The 26,419-nt window shown below is 35.5% G+C and overlaps 1 protein-coding gene across 2 annotated transcripts in view; it reads left to right on the forward strand.

Moving 5' to 3' along the window:
* The window catches only part of Msr-110 (DUF3736 domain-containing protein Msr-110), a 172,847-nt gene that overhangs the window by 42,017 nt on the left and 104,411 nt on the right, over window positions 1-26,419 (forward strand). For both annotated transcript variants that reach the window (XM_081746698.1, XM_081746697.1), the window contains exon 3: window positions 24,166-24,372. In XM_081746698.1, the coding sequence (XP_081602824.1) occupies window positions 24,166-24,372 (207 nt within the window). The remainder of the gene's footprint in view (window positions 1-24,165; window positions 24,373-26,419) is intronic.

The raw sequence follows: 26,419 nt of genomic DNA on the forward strand, positions 1-26,419 counted from the left end.
AAGAGAAAGGAGTTTATTTACACCTAATCTTGTATTGTGATCATGGTGAGCATTTAGTGGTTGCAAGCGTTGAAATAAGTAGAAAGATTGTTCAAACCGCAAAGCCTTAAAGAGAAGTGTGAGTCGATGCAAATAACGTCTATCGGCAAGTTTCAAAAGGCCCAGCTTTCTGTAGTATGGAGTTAAATGATTTGATCGTTTGAGATTATAAGCAAACCGTATACATGCATTTTGGATACGTTACAAACGATACGGTAATTCTTCATTTAAGTCTGATAGTGCTACATCACAATATTCAAGGTGAGGAAATATTAGAGATTTTACAAGTAGTAGTTTTGTTTCAGTGGGTAGAATTTTCTTTAGTCTAGTGAGTGAATGCAAAGATCAGAACGCTTTCTTACATACAGCGTTAATGTGAGGTGATCTAGATCCTACCACGAAAAAACTTACTGTCCTGCAAACTTGGTAACCATTGTGTACTGCATGTCCCAGTCTATTTTTTGCACATAAGAGAGTTAGGGTATTTCATATATTTTAGGAGACTGCGTGATGTTTTGCTATGTTCATTGTATCCAAGTGGTTCACACGCGTACGTCTGTTGTGCATGTTTTGGGGTTTAAATCGTAATGGACTTACAGTATATAAATTTCGGAGTTATGCGTAGGGTCTAAGTTGATGACTTATCTTAAGTAAGTGATTCCAAATCCAGTCTAGAAAGCCGAATAGCAATCGACAGTAGGAGGCGATGATCTGACCACACATTACCCAACTAAACTCATTTGACCCCACATAACCCTCTAACAATCCACGAATCTTAGTGGATTGTATATTACCACGTCGAAAGAAAACAGACTGGTATAGCCGTTCTATGAAACGACCCATTCTTATACGTAATTCAATATAGTAGAGCTTATATTTAATTTTTTACAACTAATATGATTTTTCTGATCTTAATTTCCTACCGGTATGACATATCACCTTATACAGGCTTCATTCGAACATTGCCAAAGCTAAAAGAAGGGTAATGTTTTCACCTTTGTACTGTGTGCATCACGTCAATGACTTAATAAATTCATTTGTTTCCACGTAGAAGCTACTCAACCTAATGTAATTTGCTGACCGAGGTGTTGGTAAATTTGTTGTATTGCCAGAAGTGACACAGAGTACCGGACTCGAAATACCTTATTGTTAAAAGGTGAAAAATATTAGTCCTATCTGTTTAACATATTGCATAAATATCAACTAAAACAGCTTCGCAGGAGAATTCCATTCTCCCATTTATCGACTTTTTGTGCCAACTTTTTGGCAACACTGATTATGACCTAGCGGAATGAGTGTGTCCACCATGGTTAATGAGATATAACAATCTAAAATTAAACTATAATTTTAAATATCTTTTAATTAATGTTTTCTAATACGTTGCTCGTAGAAACCGAAGACAAAGAAAATCCAAATCGTGTAGTGGGCGTGTGCTGCATGGAGAAAAAGCGTGTATGTAGAGGAAATGTTGATTTGAAGGTCGTTCGGGGAAGCGAGTGTGGGTCTTGAGGTTACTGTGTTGATACAGGAGTAGCCGTGAGCCACAGGCGGTGGCCTGAAACTTACCATTGGAAAGGAGGGAATCAGTTCGTTACGGCTCACAATCAGAGCCTAACACGAGCTCTGTGAGAATGAAGAAAATAAACTAAATAAAAAGGTGTTAGCGACACAAAGACAACATATTACATAAGGCTTTATATCCAACAATTTTATAAATAATAGTTATTAGCTTACTGTTGGTTATAAATAATAGTTATTAGCTTACTGTTGGTTATTAGAAAGTTGTTAGAATAAATTTGTTACAATTCAACGATTTTTTGACACAGAACGGTAATAGTTCACTGCCTGAGTTAATTATTATATTAATTCCAAAATTTTCTTGTTCGTCATCTAAGTCATATTCTATTAACATATAATAAAAAAAATAGACATATATCCCATATTTCTAAAGTAAAAAGCAGGACACTATGAAAATTTACAGTATTTTGATTTTGTGCACTTGCTTTTTGCTGAAATATAGAATTAAATACATAATAGAAAATCAAATGCAATTTTAAAGTTTTACATTCCACGGTTATGCCGGCTAGGCTAAAGGAGACGGTAATGAATGAAATGGTGGCATGAAGAAAGTGGGAGACAATGGGAGAACCTTTAGAAAACCCACACAAGATGGTATTCATCCACCACAAGGCTCACTTGGTGCGAACTGGGATTGAACCAAAGACCCCATGCATCAGAGATGAACGCTCTACCACTGAGCCACTGCGGGCCTCTAAATATATAATAGGTCAACATACCTACAGCCAGTGATGGGGAATAGATTATTCCTATCAATTGAGTATCAATGATTAATAAAAACGGGATTAGTTTAAATATCGAACAAATGATATAAACTTATGCTTTAGAAGAAAAACCGGGACATTTGGAGTACTGAACAATTGTTGGGGGAACAGATTATGTAAAATTACATACTTATGTGTAAATCCTGATACGTGGTTTTTAAGAAAATCCTCAAAAAACTCATTTTTATGGCACTAAAATATATTTCATTAATGGTAGACAGAAATAAGCTTATAAACCCGCCAGTTATTAAGGCACAATAGCGTACGCAGAATTAAATCAACGGGGAGGGTGTTAAGCAAACAATTTCATATTCTTTCAGTTGCATATAAGTTTGTGTCGTATTCGTTCGATCCTTAGTTTGATGCAATATATACTGAAAAATACAATCGCGTCTAATCAGATTCATGCAGCAATTTGTACGAAGGTGTCATGTAATTTTCATGATTTGCTTAGATCAAATTTCATTGTATCTTAATATACGTTACCTAAATTTTAGCTTAGAAATAAACAAAGAAACACAGCATGTAATTATCGTTAAAAACCATTCATGATAAACATTGAGGTAATAAATTATATAGAGGTCGTTATATTATCTCGATGATGATAAACCAGTAGCGTAAATATAAGGTTTTATTTGCATTTTCTCACTTCATAGTAAACATCAACATTAACATTTCATTTACATTTTCCCACTTCGTAACAGATATATTATGATTTTCGTGTATAACAGCTAATTTAAGTGGTTCATAAAATTAATTTTATTGCAAACTTGGAATAAAACATGAGATGATTCACACCTTTCAACCATAACATTTCATTTATTAATTCTTTCCAAGTTTAAAAGTCGCTTCTTGTTTTTAAGATTACCTTTTATTGTTCATTGTTTATTATTATGATACTTCGTAATGATAATTTGTAATGATAATTCCCGCCCTATTCGTAGAAGAAGAAGAAACAAAAAACCCTAGAAAATATGAAAAGAATAGAGTTTGGGAGACCCTGACAACCCTTCCAGTTACTCTACGATGACAAAATGAAGCTGATGTATAAGCCATACACTTGTGACAATAATATATATTAAAAAATGCTAGTCTTTGCTGTAATACAAAGTAAGATAAAAATTCAGAACAAAATTCCCATAAAAACGCCCTGTATATCATTTTGGAAAGCCCGCTGCAGACCTTCACGTTGTCGGCCCTGGTAACCTCCCTTATTACCACAGAGTCATGATTCATATATCGTTGGAAAGCTTATGGATCACAGATTCCAACGAGGTATCATTTGTGCAGACCAATTCGATGAAAGATGTCTTGTCTTATATGAAATCGTCCAGAAAAATAAATATAATTTACGTCTAAAAACTAAGACAAAAAATTGGCAAACTTTGTCTTTGCCCCTCCCCTATTCCCCCATACAAGCAACAAGTACTTTTGCAAGGTATTAGCATGTAGTGGACTACTTCATTGCTTCACGTACCAATTTTTGCGACTGTATCCCCAAAGGGGAAATGCTCCCAAAAAACTTATGCAAAAAAAAAACTTTCCCCTCTCCTCCGTGGTACCCCTCACGCGGCGAGCATCCTTCAGGAATACACTAATACCAAAATTAGCTTAATTAGGGGCTGAACTTTTAAGATTTAAAGCCTTGACGCAGCAGTTGCGTCCTTCGATGTTTAAAGATTAATCGAATTTCAGCCAAGAAATTAAATATTAGTTTTTTAATTATTTTTTTAGAAACCACTTCATCTAATATGAATAAAATATTTTTTTTTGTGTGTGTATGTGTCTGTCTGTGTGCGGCCTGGGGACCAGACGAGTGGACCGAGAGTTACCAAGTTTGGGTCACATTTAAATGTATTTTGTAAGAAATCGGGATATTCTTGTGTTGCGACTTACGAAAGAAAAATGTGGTCGTTGTCATTTAAAAAAAGTGACTAAAACGAAGTGATTGATCGTTCTCATAATAATTATAAATTTAATATTTACTTTTTGAGCTTTTGAGAAAAGAAAAGTGTTTATTGTAAGCGTAGAAAGTAACACGATGCACAGTTAATTGAATTAGTAAAGAAAGTTAATTTCTATTTGTCCGCAGCCAAGTCTTTCACCCGTGCGTTATGGCTTCAGAATAACAACTCGTGAGCTGTTGACAGAGAACAAAAGAACTGATTGTGAGTACATGACATGCCACTATTCGCTATGAAAGGCTCTTTTTTTTAATTCCTTTCCTTTGGGAAACTACCTTTCACCTTTTTGAGGCTGACGTCATACACTAACAATTAACCTACTTCTTTGTTGCTACAATATTGTTGTGCTACAGAATGAAGACCTTCAACTCATTGTGTGCTGAAGAAGCTACTCTTCTGTTGCATACAAATTACTTTCAACCTTATTTGGAGTGCTCTCGCGAAACCTGTAAGGTGAACCATAAGGAAATACTTAGATATAGTAGTGTGAAGAATTTAAGGATAAAAATAAACATAACGATCTTTATATAGCTGATAGCAGATACCATCACTTCCTGGGGTAGACAGCTTTTGAAAATGGAAATACCGGACACCCTCCTGGAATTAGGGGTGTTCGATAAGGCTGAGGACCTATCGAACTTCGGGAGTGAAAATTTATCGAGTTGTCATCGGTTACTCGAAACCATTCGAGTATTTGAAATTATCGAAGTTTCGGGTATTATCGAAATTTCGAGTATTATCGAAGTTTCGGGTATTATCGAAGTTTCGGGTATTATCGAGGTTTCGAGTATTATCGAAGTTTCGGGTATTATCGAAATTTCGAGTATTATCGAAGTTTCGGGTATTATCGAGGTTTCGGGTACTATCGACATTTCGAGTATTATCGAAATTTCGGGTATTATCAAAAGTAGTGATGAACAGTTCGGTTCCTTCACCCCTCCAATGATTTATTCTTACAGCCAAACTAGTCAAACAACTTTTTTCATCTGATAAGTTATTGCAAAGTTGTATTTGTCGAAATCATATGTAAAATTGTTTTTCTGCCTGCTCCGTTATTGGCGCAATCGGCAGAGTGACTATTAGTAGACTAATGTTGTCTTGGATTCAAATTCCATTCGGGTGATGCATGTTTTCTCTTCCTCTTTCTCTCTTCTGACAGACTGCTTAAACCTTGTACAGATATGTGGGGGGAAAACTTTTCCTTCACTACACTGCTAAGGAGAGAAGTTTTAAAATGAACTCTCTCATATATGTAATACATATTATATACAAATATGATAACCTCGAATACATAGTTTCTTTCGAACACTCCGATAATCCCGAACTTTTCTAAATATTCAAGCGACTCGACAAATGCGATCATATTGATATATTTCTGTATTTGCTGTTTTCAAACAATTCGAGATTTTCGAACAGTTCGAGTGTCTCGAAGTTATCCAATGTTTCTTAACATTTCGAGTGCCTCGAACACTTCGAGAGTCCCGAACATTTCGGGAGTCTCGAACATTTCGAGAGTCTCGAACATTCGATTCTCGAACATTTCAGGAGTCTCGATCATTTCGAGAGTCTCGAACATTTCGGGAGTCTCAATCATTTCGAGAGTCTCGAACATTTCGAGAGTCTTAAACATTTCGGGAGTCTCGAAAGTTCGATAATTCGATAAAATTAAAATTCTTTATCGATGAAACGGTTTTGAAATTTTATCGAATTGTTCTCGATTACTCGATTATCGGAACAGCCCTACCTGGAGTACGTACACTCTCGGAGATTGTGACATCAACGCTCGTCGAAAATGTGAATAACCTGAAAGTGGTTACTTCACGCAATTCGGAGTTTGAATTTAATAACTTTATGTTAGAATCGTTCCAGTTTTGCTTGAGTCGACACATGTAATTTTTGTGGTCGGCACCATCAATAATACATTGTACTGTATTTAAAACAGAAAAGTAAATGTAATTGGTAATATAATTATGGCATGCACAAATTATACTTGAAAAATAAGTCTTCCAGCTTTGATGGAGCTACATATTTTTACTGGATCTGCAGTGGTGCCCACCCCCCTCATGTCAATGAAGCACCCCCTCAATTGTCTATCCGTAGGTGTTCTTCCATGAAAAAAAATCTTTTCGATTAATTTTTACACTCCCTCAAACATATTTATATAGATTTTTACCCCCTCCCGAAATATTTCAATGACGCAGTTTGCGTCATAGCCTCCCTTTGTGGGCACCTCCTTTGTGGGGATGCATTATTTATTGGAAGACATAGCTGAGGATGAAGCAGTTCTAGCTGTGCTCTTGAAAATGTACTTTTGTTAACCTTTAGCAGTTTTGATAAGTTCAAGAAATTTCCCAGCCTTCAACTCCTCAGCAAATTCAGTGCACGACAGGTTAATGTCAGAGCGAATTATAAGCTCTGTTTTAACCATGTTCATCGACAAACGATTCCTTTCGTCACTTCAAAATAATCTCAATAGAACAGAGGATAGAACTAGTAAAAGGAAAATATACCGGACATTTAACGTCCGGTTTTGAGGTCGTACCGGACACCGTACAAGGCCGAAAACCGAAATGTCCGGTAAAATACCGGACTGTTGGCAACCCTACCATTTCGTTACATGTAACTTAAACTACAATTTTTTCTAGTCCAAAGGGGGGGAAGGACAGTGGCTTAGTGGTAGGCCGCTTACATTCAGTGCCCGGGGTCACTGGTGCGATGTCATGCCAATAAATTTATGGTGGACTACATCAGTTTTCTCAGAGTACTTCCGCTTTTTCTCACTTTCGCATTCCACCAATTCTTCGATCTTCATTCACTTGCTTTAATCATTGGTCTTCATTAGCCTAAAAGGCATAATCGTGGGACGTTAAACTGAAAGATTTCATTTCATTTCATCCAATATATTTCAATCAAAAATTTTCTTGTACGCCTTATATCTGGAGAACTACTAGGGTAACCAACTTTGGAAAATAAAATAAAAAAACCCGGCATCCCCTTAGATTCCCCCTGAGGTATATCAAGAAGTCTGATATAATCATTTTACAGCCTGAATATTATATTCCAAATAAATATAATAATTATTATTTATATGTTATTCTGTCGTAAGTAAATAAATGTGAATAAAACATTGAATATTTTGTACTTCAAAATATTGGAGGGGACGCGTCTACCTCGTTTCCCCTCCAGAGCCGTCGGTATCGAAAACTAGTCACCTATTCTATTTCCCCCCCTCTTACTTCTATATTTGACAAAAACCTCTTCGTTCCAATTATTATGGCTTTAGTCTTTGTAACATTTATTGTTATCCCATATTCTTCATAGCCCTTCCTCACGTTCTCTAACATCTTATTGATTTTCTCTCTAGATTCTGCAACAAGCACCATCTCATCTGCAAACCGTATACATCTAATCATTCTACCTCCTACTCAAATGCCTTAGGTATTTGATTATGTAGACTCTTTTTATTTATCTCTTTACAGGGTGGTCCGGAAGTGAGCGTACCCCTAATTGGTTGGTAAATCTGCGAGAACTTGGCGCAAAATTGAGCTGTGTTACGACATGGATGGTGATCATATCGATGTTTATGACTTTGAAGACTCTTAATACTTCATATAACTTTGTACAGACATTCTACCATAACTAACACTATACTGTTGGAACTACTGGTAAAGGGGGTAGGGGTATGCCCGTTTCCGGACAACCCTGCAGATATATATTAAATATTGTTGGCGAGAGACATCATCCCTATCCAGCTTCCCTCCTCTATCATTTCCTCCCCTATCTAACACTTACTTGTTGGTTCATATATGTGTTTCCCATGAGTCTTCCAGGGGTAAGATATTTAAAAAATCGACATTGAAGTATAATATGTAAAAATAAAAATCCGTCCATGAGAGAGGAATTTAAGGGAGATCTATACTGAAAACAATGTTGGTATGACAGTGCGACTGATGGTTATCGTTTCTTATACATAACCGAATTCGAATAAATAAGGGAGAAGAGTAATTTTCTTGGGCCCAGGGGCCTCAAATGTTTAAATATAGGTCTGTTTATGCGCATTAGCGTACACAGAATTTCATAAACAATCCGTGTTGAAATATTGGAAAATGGAAATCTTGGAATATGGATATTTTAGACTTAACAATTTCTTTCTAAAAAGTGTGGTGGGCCGCGGTGGCTCAGTGGTAGCCGGTGGGTGTAGCCGAGCTTTCTGAGACATTAGGCTGATGATCGTAAGGTGAAACCCACTGGGGGTTCGAGTCTCTCTGTAGCAGCAAGGGTGGAATTTTAACTGTCCTCATTGTTTCTGTGTTCGTGTCCCTGTCGAGTCTAGTAGTCCTGAAAAGTGGTGGAAGTAGAAAATAAGTCAAGAAGTTCAAAAAAATGGTAGAGCGTTCATCTTCTGGTGCATAGGGTCTCTGGTTTGATTTCAGCTCGCGCCAAGTAGATTTTGTGGTAAACGAACACCGTGTGCGTGGGTTTTCTCTGGGTTATACCGTTTCCTCCCACTTATTCATTCCACGAATTCATCCCTTCCTCGTCATCACTGTCTCCTTTATCCAAGCAGGTGAGACGTCAAAGATTACATTTCATTTTCTTCTAAACCGTGACAATAGATCCTCTTATTATAGCAGTGAAAATTTACTATTTAATATCGGTGAACTGTCTTGAATCAATTTACCTCCCAACTGTTGCATTTTCTTTCTGCTTGATCGTTGAACTTAAATAGCCTCGTTTCGTTCCGCTTGTATTCTTGTGGAACCAAGACCTCAAGCAATCTTCAGTTCGTGTGTGGTCTTCTTGAATGCTTATGCCGTAAGTTAACTTTCAAAACTTTTCATATCCTCGCTTCAATTTTTTTTTTCGGTTAAAAATAATGCACGTAGTAAGAAATGCTGTCAAATTACCACGCTTTCGTGCAACCACGAAGCCTGCTATATTCTTATTACACATTTTACTGTCCCGAAGTGATATTGGTATTTCAAATAATAATAATAATAACTAGCTAAACCTGCGCTCTCTACACAGCGCATCATTCACATATGACCATGGATCTCCTTGTCATTCCTCACATCTGTACATGTCCCTTTATAGACACAAGTGAAAGAAGTCTTGATAAAAATCGGCAAGGAGTACCATAAAGAAGAGATTTTCTTGATTATTTTTTCAATATCTTGCACCATTTGCAAGATTGAGCCTACTTCCGGTTGGAGTTTCTCATTCATGTGTAATCAGTGTTTTCTTTATTCTTGCTTGCAATATGTAATAAGCAAATACATTACATACACGATTAATTATGATGTCAGTGATATATATGGTGTTTATTGAGCAAAACACTCCAAACAATAAAGAGTCATCTTAGATTGGAGAAATTGTTATGCTTCGTTTTTCATTATCATTTGGCTATGAAACTAACACTTGAGAGATATACAACCCCTATATACAATGTGGTGTTGGAATGTATAACTCTTAGGATATTATACTTTAAAAAAAAATTCAACACTTCCAGTGAACCAATAAAAATTTAATAATGACCATGCTTTTTAAGTATTAAATTAGAACTGGGCAATCTACACAAAATTTGGAATCGACGAATGAAAATGGCATGTTTCTAACACTTGTAATTTTCTAGATCTCATTGTCGAAAGGATTGGAGACAAACATAAACTTTTCTTTGGAGACAAACATGTAAACCCAGCATTTTAATATAGTAGTAGTAGTAGTAGTAGCAGTACTACTACTACTACTACTACTACTACTACTACTATTACTATTACTACTACTACTACTACTACCATTACTACTATTATTACTACTACTACTATTACTACTATTATTACTATTACTACTATTACTACTACTATTACTACTATTACTACTACTACTATTACTATTACTACTACTATTACTACTATTATTACTACTATTATTAGTACTACTACCATTACTACTATTATTACTACTACTACCATTACTAGTACTATTACTACTACTACTACTATTACTACTACTACTACTACTACTACTACTACTACTACTACTAATAATAATAATAATAATAATAATAATAATAATAATAATAATAATAAACGCCGAAGAGAATAAGGAGAATTAAACAAAAATACAATTTTGAAAAAATGAAATATTTTAGTTTAACGTCCCACAATTATATTCTTTATCGAGGGATCGAACCAGGGACTCCACGTACCAGAGATAAACACTCTACCACTGAGCCAGCGTGTCTCGTGGCCCTGATTGAATCCACATGAATTATGATTAATGAGTTATGACAGATTGGTGAAGCGACCAGTCCTAGTTTTCCGAAAATTTTATAAGAAAGGAAGAAGAGCAAACTAAATAGGAATTTTGGAATGAAGTTCGTTACTTAAATACTTAAAAAGAAAACTCTTATTGTATTAATTAATACTTGGTGTTGGTTTCCAAGATCTTCCATTCAATGGAAAAATTTCGGAGGTCTTCAAACATGGCGTAAACAGCACCTACATGTTTGAAATGAAATGAAATATTTAAGGTTTATGTACCACGACTATGCCAAAAGAGGCCAAAAGAGACGGAGATGATTATAAATGAAGGAAATGGTGGAATAAATAAAGTGGGAGGAAACGGGAGAATTCCGAGAAAACCCACGTACACGGTGTGTGTCCACTACAAGGTTTACTTGGCGTTAGCTGGGATCGAACCAAGGACTCCATACATCAAAGGTGAACGCTCTGCCACCGAAGTCCCCCATCTACTTGTTTGAATCATAAAAAAGAAAAAAGCAAAGAAAACGTAAGTATATCTGATATATTTGGTAGTATTTTGTACTCGTGGAACAACTTTTTTCTTTCTGAAAAAAAAATTTTTTTAATCACCCAAATAAGAAAAGCAAAGAGAACAGAATATAAAAGTGACTAAGTAACGAAAAGTTCCAGAACTACAGAGTCGTTAAACTTGAAACAACCGAGCTTAAAATTTTTAAAGATTTGCTTCAGATGAATTTATAACTTCACAACATGATAAGACAATATAATTCGGTCCAAGGTTATACTTCGCAATACAATATTATTCTTTCTTAATTTTGTTTACATTCCCACCGCGATAATGCTGAATGCAGTGTGAATATAGCTCTTTATTTATTACCGTGTGTTCAGTGCACATATTTTTCTTGTTGGACGGTTAGGCCCATATTTGTCATTTACTAGTTTTAAATACAGAGCCGCTCGCCCATATAGGTGAACTAGAATGGCAAATTTTAGGGATGGATAATTTTATTTTTGGATGAAAAGATCCTATATATTTCAATGATTTATTTTTTCTTGTGCGCCTTATATCTGGAGAGCTACATACAGTGTAGCCAAACCCAAACTATCAATTGACTCAGTATGATATACTAATTTTGGTAGAAAATGCGAAAACTCGATTTAGGGGCTATTCAAAAATTTTATGGTTCCTGATACAAAAACGAATTATTGGTCCAGATCGCGATCTTTTGATCCATTTTTTTCTGGTTCATTCCCCAAATTCTTGTTTCATTCGTATGAATTGTTGAAATTTTATTCGAACATTTGAATAACGACTTTTCAAAGAATTGTTGCAATATTTAAATATGGTATTATTTGAATTATACCACTTCTTTTTCTTCTTATCAAAACGCATTCCAACAGAACAAAACAAGATCTGAATTGTAATTGAATGACTTTTATTTAATGATTATGGTACGAAAAGAGTTACAGTAGCAGTCAATCTTCACAAAACTTCGTGTGTATATTTAGGTGTTGTATTCTGTCATTCTAAAGCATCTTCATTTTCATGGGTAAACTAAGGAGGTCAGAGCCTGATGAACCAATGACCCAGTTGCCGATGCAAGCTCAAGTCACGTGACGTAGCACGATGGCCTCAATTTTCCCCCAGCAGTACCATCTTCCTTTCACTTTCATTGTTTGGGAAGGAAAAATCTTTGTGTGTCGTGGATTCTTCTCTTCGCCTTTTGTTCTGAAACGCCTGCAGCACATCTCGAGTCATCATCGTGCGAAAAAGAACAATCTTTTGGTGTGACTGGGATATCCTTGCTTATTGTAAGTGTAGAAAGCGCATCTACGATATACTTGTTGCATCGAAGAATCAAGGTTACACATGCTTTTATATATTAATAAAAAGAAAAAAATATAATTTAACATACCACGGTTATGCTCCGAGCCTAAGGAAGAATGTTATAGTGATTAATGAACAAAATTGTAGAATGAAGAAAGTGGTTGAAACGAAAGAACATCGAGAATTTGGCGCGAGCTGGGATCGAAACCAAGGACCCTTCGACCACACACCATAGGTGAGCATTCTTGCCACTCAGAACGTTGTTATTTTTGAATCAAAAGATCCAATATATTTCAATCAAAAAACTTCTTGTAGGCCTTATATCCAGGAGCGTCATTTCAGATTTTGCTTGGGGGGGTCAAGACCCCTTGATATAAGTAAAAATTCGCGTTTTTCACTGATTTACTACTATTCTATTGATAAAATCTATATACATCTCAAACTCAGGGGGGCAAATGCCCCTCCCTGCCACCCTAAATGACGCCCCTGCTTATATCTGGAGAATTACGTATAATGTAATCACACTCAAACTATCACTTAACTCAGTATCATGTGCTTATCTCGTAAAATGTACGAAAACTCGATTTAGGGGCCGTTAAAAAAATTGTGGCCCCTGATCCGAAAATGCATAAAAAAATCCAATATATTTCAGTCAAAATTTTTCTTGCACACCTTGTATCTGGAGAACTACATATAATATAGCCAAACCCAAACTATCCTTAACTCAGTATGATGTACTTATTCCGTTAAAAAAAAAAAACTCGATTTAGGGGAGATTTTTTTGATCATTCCTACAATTATTGTTGGGGACTACGTAGAACACTGGAATATGAACTCGCCCTATGCGAGAAACTGACGACGGGTAGGCACGTCCCGATGGCTACGCATGTTTCCTAGACTTGTATTATAATGTAGATCACGTAATATAGAAACTATCCTTTTCAATATACAACAATAGCTGCCCTCTAAATATGTCTGCCCCTTCGCTTGGCCCAATCCTTCAATAAATTAAAACTAGCGTTACCACTTGTGCGCAGCACTAAGTTACGCTCATTCCACGCTCGGTTACTATGAAATTGTTAATGGTTTAGCATCCACTTCCGCAGAGTATAAAATGGTTCTGAATAGAATTTCAATGAAAAACAAACAAACAAAACTAAAGGTTACACCATTTTAATTCTAAAAACGATGTACAAGAAAACTTCTCGTATATTTTTGTTCCATCCATTGCTTAGCCTTATTTTCAAAAGCCACGTGTGTTGAAATAAAGCACGCGTGATAAGCCTAAGTTATAATGGAGTTTTTATAATGGATTATTTACGTTTACTACAATCATTTTCTGTTTGCGTAGTTTTGCATTTTACTCTTGATGGAGGTACAACTGATCATTATAACCTGTTAAATTGAATATCGCGTCTCCAGGGCGGGCCTTGGCAATTTGCCGCCCCTCCTCTTCTCCAGAAAGAACAAATCTGAAAAGCCACAATTTTAAGTAACTCGATCATGAACACATAACGAACAGGAGGGAAAATGCACTATCACACAGAAAGGCCAAAACACTACAAATACAATCTCTTTCTGTCTGTTTTTTTTTTTTTTTAAATAATAATCTATTATGTTAGTGAAAGATAAAGGAAACACACATGCACAAGAAAGATGCTAATCCTTTTCATAGAATTCAATATCGAGTTTTAATCTCAATATATCTGTTTGTAATTACAGTGCTACTAGCTTTTTTATCTTTATTTCTTGATTTTTCTTCTACATTTGTTAAATTAAAAAAAAAAAACTTGTTTCCACCTTCAATGACAATTTACTTAAAGACAAGACTAATTTTTATATCAAAACTCTGCTAACTAACTCAATGAAACAGATGTTTACCATAGCTGGAGAATTGAGTTGTATTTGACAACAATCAAGCAATTCATGCTGGGATTTGTTTGACCATTTGCTTTAGCACTGTCCATGTCACCTTAAACTAATGCGACCTAAACATGATTTATGAATGTAGTATTCAAATAGAAGGCGAGCTTAGTAAATTTAACTACCATCCTCATGAAGTCTGTTTCCAACAAGAAATATTTATTTTAGATAATATAGTTATGACAGATTTTGCCGCCCCTCAAAACTTGCGGCCCCGTGCAACTGCACATGTTGCATATACGGTCCCAGCTTGTCTCAAATGTCGAAAAGAAACGTTTAGCTTCAACAAACGAAAATTGACAATAAGACATAAGAAAAATAGTTTTCCGTCTATGACATATTTCAAGTTATTTCTTTCACTCACATTTAATTAAATATTAAAGTTGTGGGATTATAGTTTGTTGTGGTAAAGCAATGATAGAGAATTGTGATCAATTTTAAATTCCTGCAAGGTTTTTCTTTTTTGATTTTTTAGTGGTTGTGGTAGATGTACCAAAGTTGCACCTATATTTGCCTAAGAGACAAAACTTGAGAGTGTTCCGTCTTGAGAAGATGTCATAAAAGTGATGTCTCATATCAGGAAGTGTTCGTGTTTCTATTTGAAGAGCTCTGTTTTGTTAAAATTATGTCTCGTTTCGTTGGAAACTGAAGTTCTACCAAATTTGAATGAACCCTAAAAATTTTACCCTGTTGGGAAACAGTTTATTAAAGTCCGGCTGAAATCTCTTGATGTCTGTCGAAAGCCATTGGTATGGAGATGCGACGTTGACAGATTTCCCTTCCTTTCGTGTACAGGTCTAAAGTGAGACATTAATGCAAGAAATTAAGATATTGTAAAACAAATCCATTCTTACAAATTTATTAATAGTGACGTATATCATAAGGAAGAATCTTTGAAATCGTTTTCTCCTAATTCAGAAACAAAGTTATTAGACAACATCGCTTAACTCCCATTGGATATTGTGAAAAGGAGGAGACGCCTTAAACATCAGGAGGTTCGAGCCGGACTGTAAATACTTTAGACTTTCCTACATTGCTTTAGAACAGGAGGTCCTTACTCTCATTACCTTCTCAGATTCACACATCGTCCGAATAATCTAGCCTAGTCGAAAATCCTGATTGGATGTCTCCAATACACGTGATCACACGTGTTGATCACGTGTATCGAACTCAAAGTCGTGCATATAGAAAGTATCAACTCTTAGTTAGTTACGGTTTCGATTTCTCCTACGGTATGAGTGTTTATCTATTGGACGTCAAGAAATGAAGTAAAATATTTCGGTTTTATGTTCCACGATTATACTGTTTAGGCTAAGGGAGAAGATGATTTAAGGCGAATCATTAATGATGGAATAATTGGTGAAATGAAAACGTGGGAGGAAACAGGAGATGCCCCGTGAAAACTTACGAACGCGATGTTGTCCACCACATACTTACTTCGCCGGGATCAAACCAGGGACCCCATGTACCACAGGTAAGCGCTCTACCGCTGAGCCAGAGTGCTCCCATGTAAAACTCGAACTACGCATATGTTAAAAATCGATTGATACCAGTGACAAGTTTGTTGTGATGTGTACGAAGACATGCACTAGTTGAAGGGAACAGGTTATACTAAACTAATTTGTGTACTACTTCTACTATTTCTACTACTACTACTACTACTACTACTACTACTACTACTACTACTACTACTACTACTACTACTACTACTAATAATAATAATAATAATAATAATAATAATAAAGAAAAAGGAGGAGGAGGATGAATATTGGATTTAAGTTTAGCGTTCCGTTCAGCAGCGAATCTATGTGAGACAAGGACCTAGAGCTTAAAGTCCAATCCAAACCATATGAGCTCCCACTGGGAATCAAACCCTGGTCTTCCACGGCAAAGGTACGTACGCTACCACATAGTCACAAAGGAGCTTAGGAGGTAGGCGAGAAGGAAATATCTTCTTTTTCTTTTTATTCCCCAAGAGGAAGAGAGATTAGGATTAGGAATTAAATTTTTGGACGGCATCTATGGCCATTATAGCCAATCACGTATGCCCTAGTAGCAAGGATGCTTTCGGCCAGTTGGCGCGTGGTTGGCTTTTGGCTTACAACGCTTGCACTTGAAATGCAAGCTTTCATACAATCTGTCTTTTGTTGTACTTGCAAGCGATGCTTTAGACCCTTCGCAGAGTGTCATAGCATCACTGGCCGTTTATTGGCTATTGACTTGACTTGACTTGTAAAAAGCTTGCGTCAAGCTTGAATGGAACACTTAATGCAAGGTTGCCACTATGTACCTTCGGCAGTAAGGATTCCTATGCCAGTAAGGAATCCATCTTGCGGCATGCTTGCACGTTTTTCAATCAAGCTGGATGCAAGCTTGGCCGACTTGCAACTCAAGCTTACATCATGCGATTTCCTAGTTGTCTCTGCTACTAGTGTGAGGGATGACGTCCCTTGGAGCTCACACTATCCGAGGAAAAGGAAGGAAGAAAGGATTGGGGAAGGAAAGAAGCTGCCTAGGACCTGTATGTTAAGTACCACCCCGGCATTTGCCTGACGTAAATGAGGAAAGCCCAGGAAAACTTCATTCAGTATGGTTGGCTTACAAAAGCTTTTACACTGCTTGGACCGATTGTCCCTACCGAAGAGAAAGAGAAAGATAGGCAGATAGGTAGAAAAGAGAACAAGGAAGAAAAATGCAAAAATAAGAGAAGGAAAAAGAAAAAGTGGGAAGAAAAGAAAGAAGTAAGAAAAAGAAAATATTTTTCTCCTTATTTTCTTTCTTTTTTGTTTTTTCCTTTTTATTTCTCTTCCTTTCTTTCTCATGGAAGAATGAGAATTTTTATTATGTCCCTTGTTATTTTCAACATACTAATTTTAAAACAATTTTCACCGTATTGTTTAGTAATTTGTAGAGATTGGACAGTGACGGGTAGATATTCATTTATAAGTGAAAAATCCATGGAATTTCTTATTTTCTCATGAACTAAATAAAAAGGAGATTAACTTTCAGTTTCTTAACTCGATGTTCGTTTCTTTCATTAGCAACCTTGCTCTACATTTTCCATGTAACATATTTCATGTTATCTAGAGGGAAAAATCTTAAAAACAGAACGCTGTATGGCATCGTGTATATGGCATTCAGGACATGACTAGAGCTCCGTCATGGAAAAGCGTTCGCTTCCTTACTTTTGAGTCGGGAGATCTTGGTTGGGTTCTCTATGAAGCACGTGTGATACGAATCTCAAAATAATGTTCACATATCACGTAGCTTCGTTTAAAGAATAATGAAACTGCAAAATCAACAACAATAAGTTCAATTTGAAATACAATTTTGATAACAGTGTAGCCAGGGAGGGCTTTACCATATGTGCAACACACGCGTTTGCACGGAGCGGCAAGTTTCGAAGGGTGGTAAAAGCAGTCATAACTATATTTTTAAAATTAAATATTTCTGGTTGGAAACAGACTTCAACTGGTGATGCTAGTTAAACGTACTGAATTGTTCTTCTATTTCAATACATCATCCATAAATCATGTTTAGGTCGCATTAGTTTAAGGTCACATGGACAGTGCTAAAGCAAATGATCAGACAAATTCCAGCATGAATTGCTTGATTATTGTCAAGTACAAGAACTCAATTCTCGAACATCAGCGAACACCTGCTCAATTTAGTCAGTTATCACATTTTTATTATGAAAAGTAGTCTTGTCTGTGTCCCAGGTTTATACTCTTTAGGCTATAAGAGATGGATGATTTTTGAAAGTAATTGAATGTGAAATTAAATTTTTGATGCTCTTCTACCGGGAAATCGAACCAGGGCAAAGTACTCAAAAGTGTGATTGAGTGCAGTTCACATATCATTCAGTAACGCGTAAACCGAATTGAAGAAATATATTTGTTTTTCTTTGAAATGAACTAGAATTGTAATATTTTTTGTTTTACTGATATTTTTACTAAAAATTGATTTGAATGTCCCATGCTTTGTGAAAATCAAATTTTTAATACTTACTAGCTGAACCTGCGCTCTCTACACAGCGCATCATTCGCATATGAGCATAAATCTCTTCTAATTCCTTACAACATATGTACACTCATGTCCAAAATTATTGTCGTATGTCTATAAATACGTTGTTCTAAGAATATAATTTGATAACGAATTCGCCAGGTATTTCTTATAATGTTATTATGTGTATAGGAGGTAAAGACATGTATGTGGCAAACTTCATGTCAAAGGAGCACTAAATAAGAACGATAAAACGAAAATAAAACTTTCTTGTTCATTTAGTAACGCTTTGTTTTACTCACACTAATTTCCGTATTTATAATTCTTTTCCTATGAAATTTACCACAAATATACATTTCCCGATTATACACATCACATTAGTATTAAAAGTACTCTGCAAAATCATTATCAAATTATATTCTTACAAAAAGACAGTTATAGATATGCGACAATCATTTTGGACATGAGTGTACATGTCCCTTTACAGATACAAGTGAAAGACGTCTTGATTTAAAAAAAAAAAAATCGGCAAGGGGTATCATGAAGGTGAGATTTTTTCCATTATTTTTTGTCAATATCTCGCACCGTTTGCAAGATTTGAGCCTACTTCCGGTTGGAAAAATGAAAAGAAATGAAATCTTTAAGTTTAACGTCCCACGGTTATGCCGATTAGGCTAAAGGAGACGGTGATAACGAGAAATGAGCGAAATGGTGGAATGAAGAAAGTGGGAGGAAACGGGAGTACCCTGAGAAAACCCACGAGCACGGTGTTTGTGCACCACAAAGTCCACACGGCGCGAGCTGGGATCGAACCAGGGACCCCAAGCACCGGAGATGAACGCTCTACCACTGATCCACCGCGCCCCCTACTTCCGGTTGGAGTTTCTAATTCATGTATGACCAGTGTTTTCTTTCTTTTTGCATGCAGTATGTAATAAGCAAATACATTACATATACAATTAATTATAATGTCAGTTATATATGGTATTCATTGGACAAAACACTCAAAAAACAAAGATTTATCTTAGACTCGAGAAATGGTTATCCTTCCTTTTTCACTATTATTTGGCCATGGAACAAACGCCTGAGACATATACAACCCCAATATATAACATTGTGTGTTGGAATGTATAACGCATAGGATATGATGCTTTAGTTTTTTTTTAAATTTCAACGCTTAAAGTGTACTCTAAAAAATGTAATAAAAAATAATGACCATGTTTTTTTAATATTCAATTAGAACTGGACAATCTACGCAAAATTTCCAATCGATCAGTGAAAAAAACGTCATCTTTGTAGAGCCTGTAGTTTCCGAGATCTTATTGTCGAAAGGATTGACCACAAACATAATCATAGTTTAAAAGATCTCGGAAGATGGAAGCACAACTCACATGCATTGATTTTAGAGAAGGCTTATTAAAATACAAAAGCTTTGAACAATAATTGTATATCATAAACTTTATGAAAAAGATATAGTTAACTAATTTAGACTATTTAAAGTAGAAATACTAAAAATGTTTGTCTGTGTTAAACGTGAAATCATACATAATCGTAAATGAAAGATTTGAAAGCCAAAGTTATAGGTTGGAGCTCAGACGATTTTAATTGCTAATGTAGCATTTTAATAGATAGATACATTGAATTTATTTTGAGTAATATTAAATTTATATGTAACGCTAGTGAGTTTTGACAAATTGAAGGAGCTTCAACTAGACTTCAAGAAAAAAAATCAGTAAAATAATAATTAAAAACAACTTTAAAACCCGGTTCGTTTCGAATAAGAAAAATGGTTTCAAATTTAAATCAATGACCTAAGAAACAAAGATGGTGCAGGTAGTCTATTAAACATTGTTAACATCACTAATCTAGGAGCTACTTCGTGGCTATGAGGTTAGCCTACGTGCTTACAAGTTCGTTTGCCGACGGGAGCTCATGTTGTTTGGATTCCTCATTAAGCTTCATGTCTCATACAAACCTCGGTACTGAAAGGGACGTTAAACTCCAAAATCAACCAGGGGGCACGATAGAGCGCTTACCTCTGCATCGTGGGGTCCCTGGTTCTATCTCCGGCCAAGTAAGTTTGTGGTGGACAACATCGTGTCTGTGAGTTTTTCTCAGGGTACTCCCATTTCCTCTCACTTTTTTATTCCACCAATTTTTCCATCATCATTCACTTGCCTTAATTATCGTCTCTCTTAGACTAAAGGGCGTCATCGTGGGGCGTTAAAGTCAAAGGTTTCATTTTATTTAATTTCCAAAATCAATCAACAAGCTATTAATCTAAGAAAACATAATTAATCATCTCTCACCTATGTTAGTGATTATATCGGCCATTATTCACACACTGTTTGAAAGTTATATAACAAAACTTAATGAAACGTTTTCGTAATGTGTTGTCAATTGAGCTAACCATAATAATAATAATAAAAAAGTAAAATCAATTATTCTAGTCTGATTCACTAAACACAGGCCTCACACACTTTTTGTTGTAAAGTTTATAACTGAATAGACATAAATTTAATTAGGTTACTTCTTCTGCTTTCACTTCTATTCATTTCCTTTTAGAAAAAAAAATATGAAAAAAACCTAGCATCTCACTACCAGTTTCTGCCATCCACCATCAATTCTCACATTTTAAAATCTCAACTTAAGGCTTCTTGCAGTGGAACTCCTTATTTTTATCAATGTAGTCTTCAAATGTAAATAAGCTATTACGTAACGTCCTTTCAAATATTGTATTCTTATCCTTAACAACGAAAAACACAAAGAAAGGAAAAAAAAACAACTAAAGTACAAGTTGGATGTTGTGACCCACACAACAGCCTACAACTACAGTATTTACCAGTGACATGTTTAGCCTAATTGTCTAAGTACCAGCATTATCTTTATGGCCTGGAAGAGTAACATGACTTTAGAAAGTTTGTTAACCGCTGCTAAAAAAAAAAAAAAAAAAAAAAAAAGCACCTGTGTCGTCATAGTTCAACACACTTAGAATAATTATTAAATTGAATTGAACTCAAAATAGTTTTGTTTCAGAAAATCTCTCCCATTTAACTCATATTTCAAGACCTTATAGTAGATTGATCTTCGGTGGTTTAACCCTCAATTTGGGTACAACCTATCTCTAGTTCCATTTTAGGGGATGTCAGTTTGAAGACGACAATATTATGTTCATGAACTCTCTCGGGGTTTTCCGGTTCCCACTTACCAATTGTACAGTCAACGACAAAAAAAAATCTTTCCCTTTGGTAAATTTATTTTGAAATAAACGGTAGTATGAGTAGAACGTACAGTTTTGAAATTTTGTAAGCAGGTACCAGAGGTCACAATGGCGAATCTATTGTAATAACAACAGTGACACTTGCAGATTATTGGTAGAAAGACACAAACGTTGTATTTAATGTAACACCTAAATATCTGAGTGATGTCTTTTTTACACTTCTTTTAGGCTTTTAAACTAATAGTTGTAATATTTGAGTTATATTCTCAATATGAATTTTTTTTTTCAAAAAACTTAAAAATTATCTTGGTCAAGGAGAGAAATCCTACAATAATTTGTATTGCTAACTATTGAAACACTAGAAATCAACTTTTTCTTTGTTGGCATAGTTGTCGAGAGGTTGTCATTCTACGAAGGATTTTGTTCCAGTAAGAATAGAAGAAGTAATATCTAAAGCTACTTTCTTTTTTGTACTAGAGGATTCAACTTCTTGATTTTATTCAGATTGTGCTTTTGTGTGTGTATGAAGAGTGCTTCAAGATGTCAAGATGGGACGAATATAGGGTTGCCAACTGTTGAAAATAAAATAACCGGCACCCCCTCAAAATTCCCTATGATATAGGTCTAAGTGTGAAATACCGTTATCTTTGTTCGGATCCATGGGAAGGAAATGTACTACGATGAACAAAAATTCTGCATATCCTTAGTGCATTCAGTAATAAGCTTAATACATACATTGTACTATAAATGAGAAACTGAAATCGGCATTGATCATTTTATTGTATTTATCAATAAATGCTACTTCTTTAAAATTATCGAAATAGATGAACAAAAGTATATTAATCTTTAAGTGACAATTTTGGATTTGTAAAATGAAATTTATTCTTTAAACTTATACTTTAATTACAGGAAATCGCTTTAAGTCGTCCTTTTTAATTTTCAATAAATGTATTAAATTCCTTACAAGTAAATGTCAAATTTTCCCTGATATAACCCCTGTCATCTTTAAAATTACCTAAACAGATGAACAAAATATATTAATTGCTGTTAGATGGTGAAAGGCGACAGTTTTGAATTTACAGGATGAAAGATATTTTTCAAATCTTTACTTTGAACTAGATGAAATTGCTTTGAACTAGATGAAATTGCTTTGAACTAGATGAAATTGCTTTGAACTAGATGAAATTGCTTTGAACTAGATACAAATCTAAAAAAAACGGTGATAAAGGGGCTGGTAAAAAGTTTGTACCAGTTACCGGCTTTAATCAAAATAACAGCTATATATCTGGCCAATCCTGTGTAAAACCGGCCAGTTGGCAACCCTAGACAAATGTAGAATAGATGTGTGAAGAGAATGCAGTTAAAATAAACTGCATTTCCATTTGGTTTGTTCTGAAGAAGGCAGGCAATAACCTCAGTTGAAGCAGTACATTTCTCATGTTATATTCTTTCAACTGAAGGAGTTGACTTTTTCCCCTCAATGATCTGTGACGGCGTTGTGTGTGTGCAGAGAGAAAGTCTCGTTGTGGTTTCAGAGGCATTGTTTTTCTCTCTTCCGGGTCGTCTGAGTGTGTGTGGAACAAATATGAAAGGGAATTCCTCCCACGGCATGGCGAGGCGTGTGCAGAAGAGTCTACGCTATCGATATTTATCTTACCTGCAATTCTTGAATTGAGATCATTAGTTTTTCTTCACGTTTTAGATTTCACATACGTGAAAGCCCTTGTTATATTGCAGCTATCTTCCGGAATTTCTAACATGTTTAACAAAAAAAGAATTGTACTTATAGTTTCTAATACATCTTCTCTTCCGCAATATCAGATGAAAAACAAAATATTAAAAAAACCGAATTCACACGTGATTATACAAGACCACACATTATTTTATCTGTCTGGCAGATTAAGCCTCTCTTATTCCTTCTCGCGACTTTAATTATTGCATTGTATACAAAAGTTTTCCAACCCTAATATTTTGGTATCAACTTTTATTTATGGAGAAAGATCCCTCTTGTGGCTGTGTGGTTAATATTAGGGGGCTTTGCCCCAGAAGATCCGGGTTTGATGCTCGACAAGAGCTCATGTATTTTGGATCCCACGTTAAGCTGTAAGCCAACGTCTCATATATAATCACGATGCTGAAAGGGATGTTTAAGTCAAATCAATCCAATCCAATTATTTTGGGAAAATACTGAGACTCCCTTCTCAAGATGGTTTTCTGGGTGCCGAAGGTGGAGTGGGTCATGGGTCAAGATTTGTAAGTGAGTCGTGGGTGAGCAGGGCGTGACTCACCACCCACTCTGACCCACTCTGACCAACCGACCCCTCTGCTCAGTGCATTCTAGACAGCATCTTCTGAACACTGGTGAATTTGTCTACGTTTTATTTTCAAGGCTTCCATTTTTCTTACTTTTTCTTTTATATCTATTTACTTACCTCAGCTGAGTACATCTGAATGAAAAAAGAACTTCAGGCACTTTTGGATATTGATATTTGTAGTTTTAATCATAACAATAGGACTTACTATTTGGGTGTCGAGACTAAGATAGCAATAATGATACTATTGTTTCTAATTTTTTCTCCAGGAGGATGGCCACGAAGACAAGCCAACATTTGAGCACCTGGTTGATCCTCTTCAGGAGGAGGAGACCCAGAACAGTGAGAAGCATTCTGCGCAGACTATCAACGAACATCAGACAGAAGAACAGCAGAATCACCATCAGCAGCAACAGCAACAGAGCCGGTTCCAGATTAAACTCCCTTTGCAGTTGGATTTTGATGAGTTAGCAGGGGTGAGTTCAAATATACATGAAGCAATTGGAGAAAAACTAAGTGAGTTGATAGGGATAAATGGGCCCATGAAGGTACCTATTCTGTAAGATGCATTCTTTTTATCTATCTAGCAGTTCCAATAACAATAACAACAAGACTTTCGAGATTTAGCATTTAATGAGTGGGGTTAATGTTCAAAACTGAAGTAAATTAAAATTAAATTACATAACCAGTTTTAATAAATAGTTGGAATTTATGGATACGTCAAGAACCATGTATTTACATTTGCAACCAGAGAGTTTCGACATCTGACAATGGAAGATATCTCGAGATTTGGCAATCGATGTTTTGCTACATTAGCATGGATTCCAATATAAAAGCATTATACAATTACGTTACTCCCAGAAAACATTGATTGAACACATCTCAGAGCACTCAACTTCAGCTCTAAAAGTAATCATCACCTGTATGTTTTTCCATTACTGTCAGATTACTTGATTAGCATTTTGTAGAATAAGGTACGTGTGCCGAATTTCGCCACTCTAAAATTGAACGATCATTGTAAAATCAAAATCATTGATATAGCAACTATAATGGTAGCATTAGATAGCTTGATATTTCTGATATCAATGATAAAAATATTTGTTTCTCAGATCCACAGTTTCTGCTTTTGAAACACTCATAATGAAACCCTTGTAAGTGGAGAAATTGCCCAACAAGAAACGTAGAAATCAAACAGCTGGAATCAATTGGAAATTCCAGAGAGAGAGAGAGAGAGAGAGAGGGAATCCAAAATCGTTTAAGGCGAGAAAGCTCACTTTAAAGTTGATAATCCTGCCGAAATTGTACTGTTTGATGACTTCATACATAAATATGTATGAACATTCAATGTTTTTACAGGGGACTGCGGTGGCTCAGTGGTAGAACGTTCTTCTCTGGTGCGTGGGGTCCTTGATTTGATCCCAGTTTACATCAAGTGAGTTTTGTGGTGGACAAATTCCGTGTGCGTAGTTTTCCTCGGGGTTCTCCCATTTTCTCCTACTTTCTTCATTCAATCATTTCCTTAATTTCTCATCATCACCGTCTCCTTTAGCCTAGCCGGCATAGTTGTGGTACGTAAAACTTAAAGATTTTATTTCAATGTTTTTTTTTTTTTTTTACAATCTTTTGTTATTACATAATACTGATTTAAAAACTGGTTCAAATTGTGATACAAATCCATTATTACATTCGTTCTTATTCAAAAGCCTGAAATAGTTTCATTAATATCCCCAGGGATCTTTAATTGTAAGATATTGCCTTGAAAAACTCAATAAAAGATTACAGTTTAAAATTTCGTCATCATGTTTCCGCGTTGGTTAAATTGTACATAATGTATTATGCCACTATAATCTGGTGAAAACATTAGAATTACATGTAAGCCTATCTAATTGTTTGGTTTAAAACTTGACCACGAGTTACTTGGCACATTCAGTGCGTAAGAGAATCGAGTATATTTTTAGTCATTTTGCACATATTTCACCTTTAAGTTCTCTACGTGAAGCTCCTCTCAGAGCTTAAAAGACTCAAGTGAGATATTCTAAATTATTATTAAGTATTCTGTTTTTCGGCAGGTCTTGGGACTAATGAGCTTTATTATTTTTAATTTTAGTTTTGGGCCTATAAATATTTCTTCCATGTTTCTCAATTTTCGGCTTCCTCTTTTAACTTCCAAAATTTCCTTCTATTGTTCAAATCATTGATCCTCGTATTCTTCTTCCTATTCCTCGCTTTCCTTCCACCTTTTCTTCTATGGCGGTATGAAGAAGACAATTTCTTCACAAAATGTGTCCAATCCAATTGGCCTTTCTATGAAGGATGTTGGCTAGAAGTCCTCTTCTCTTCTGTCTGTTTTAAATCATCTTCGTTTGTAGCTCTCTCTGTCCATTATATTTTCTCCATTTTCCTCCAACACCACATTTCGAAACTCTCTAAATATTCCTAAATATTCCTTCTTTAACTTCCGTAATGTCCAAGTCTCTGAACCATACAGTCTAATGCTCCATATGTAGCACTTGACCAATTTCT

The sequence above is a fragment of the Thermobia domestica genome, chromosome 18, assembly GCF_964235325.1.
Source record: "Thermobia domestica chromosome 18, izTheDome1.hap1.1, whole genome shotgun sequence".
NCBI classification, from domain to species: domain Eukaryota; kingdom Metazoa; phylum Arthropoda; class Insecta; order Zygentoma; family Lepismatidae; genus Thermobia; species Thermobia domestica.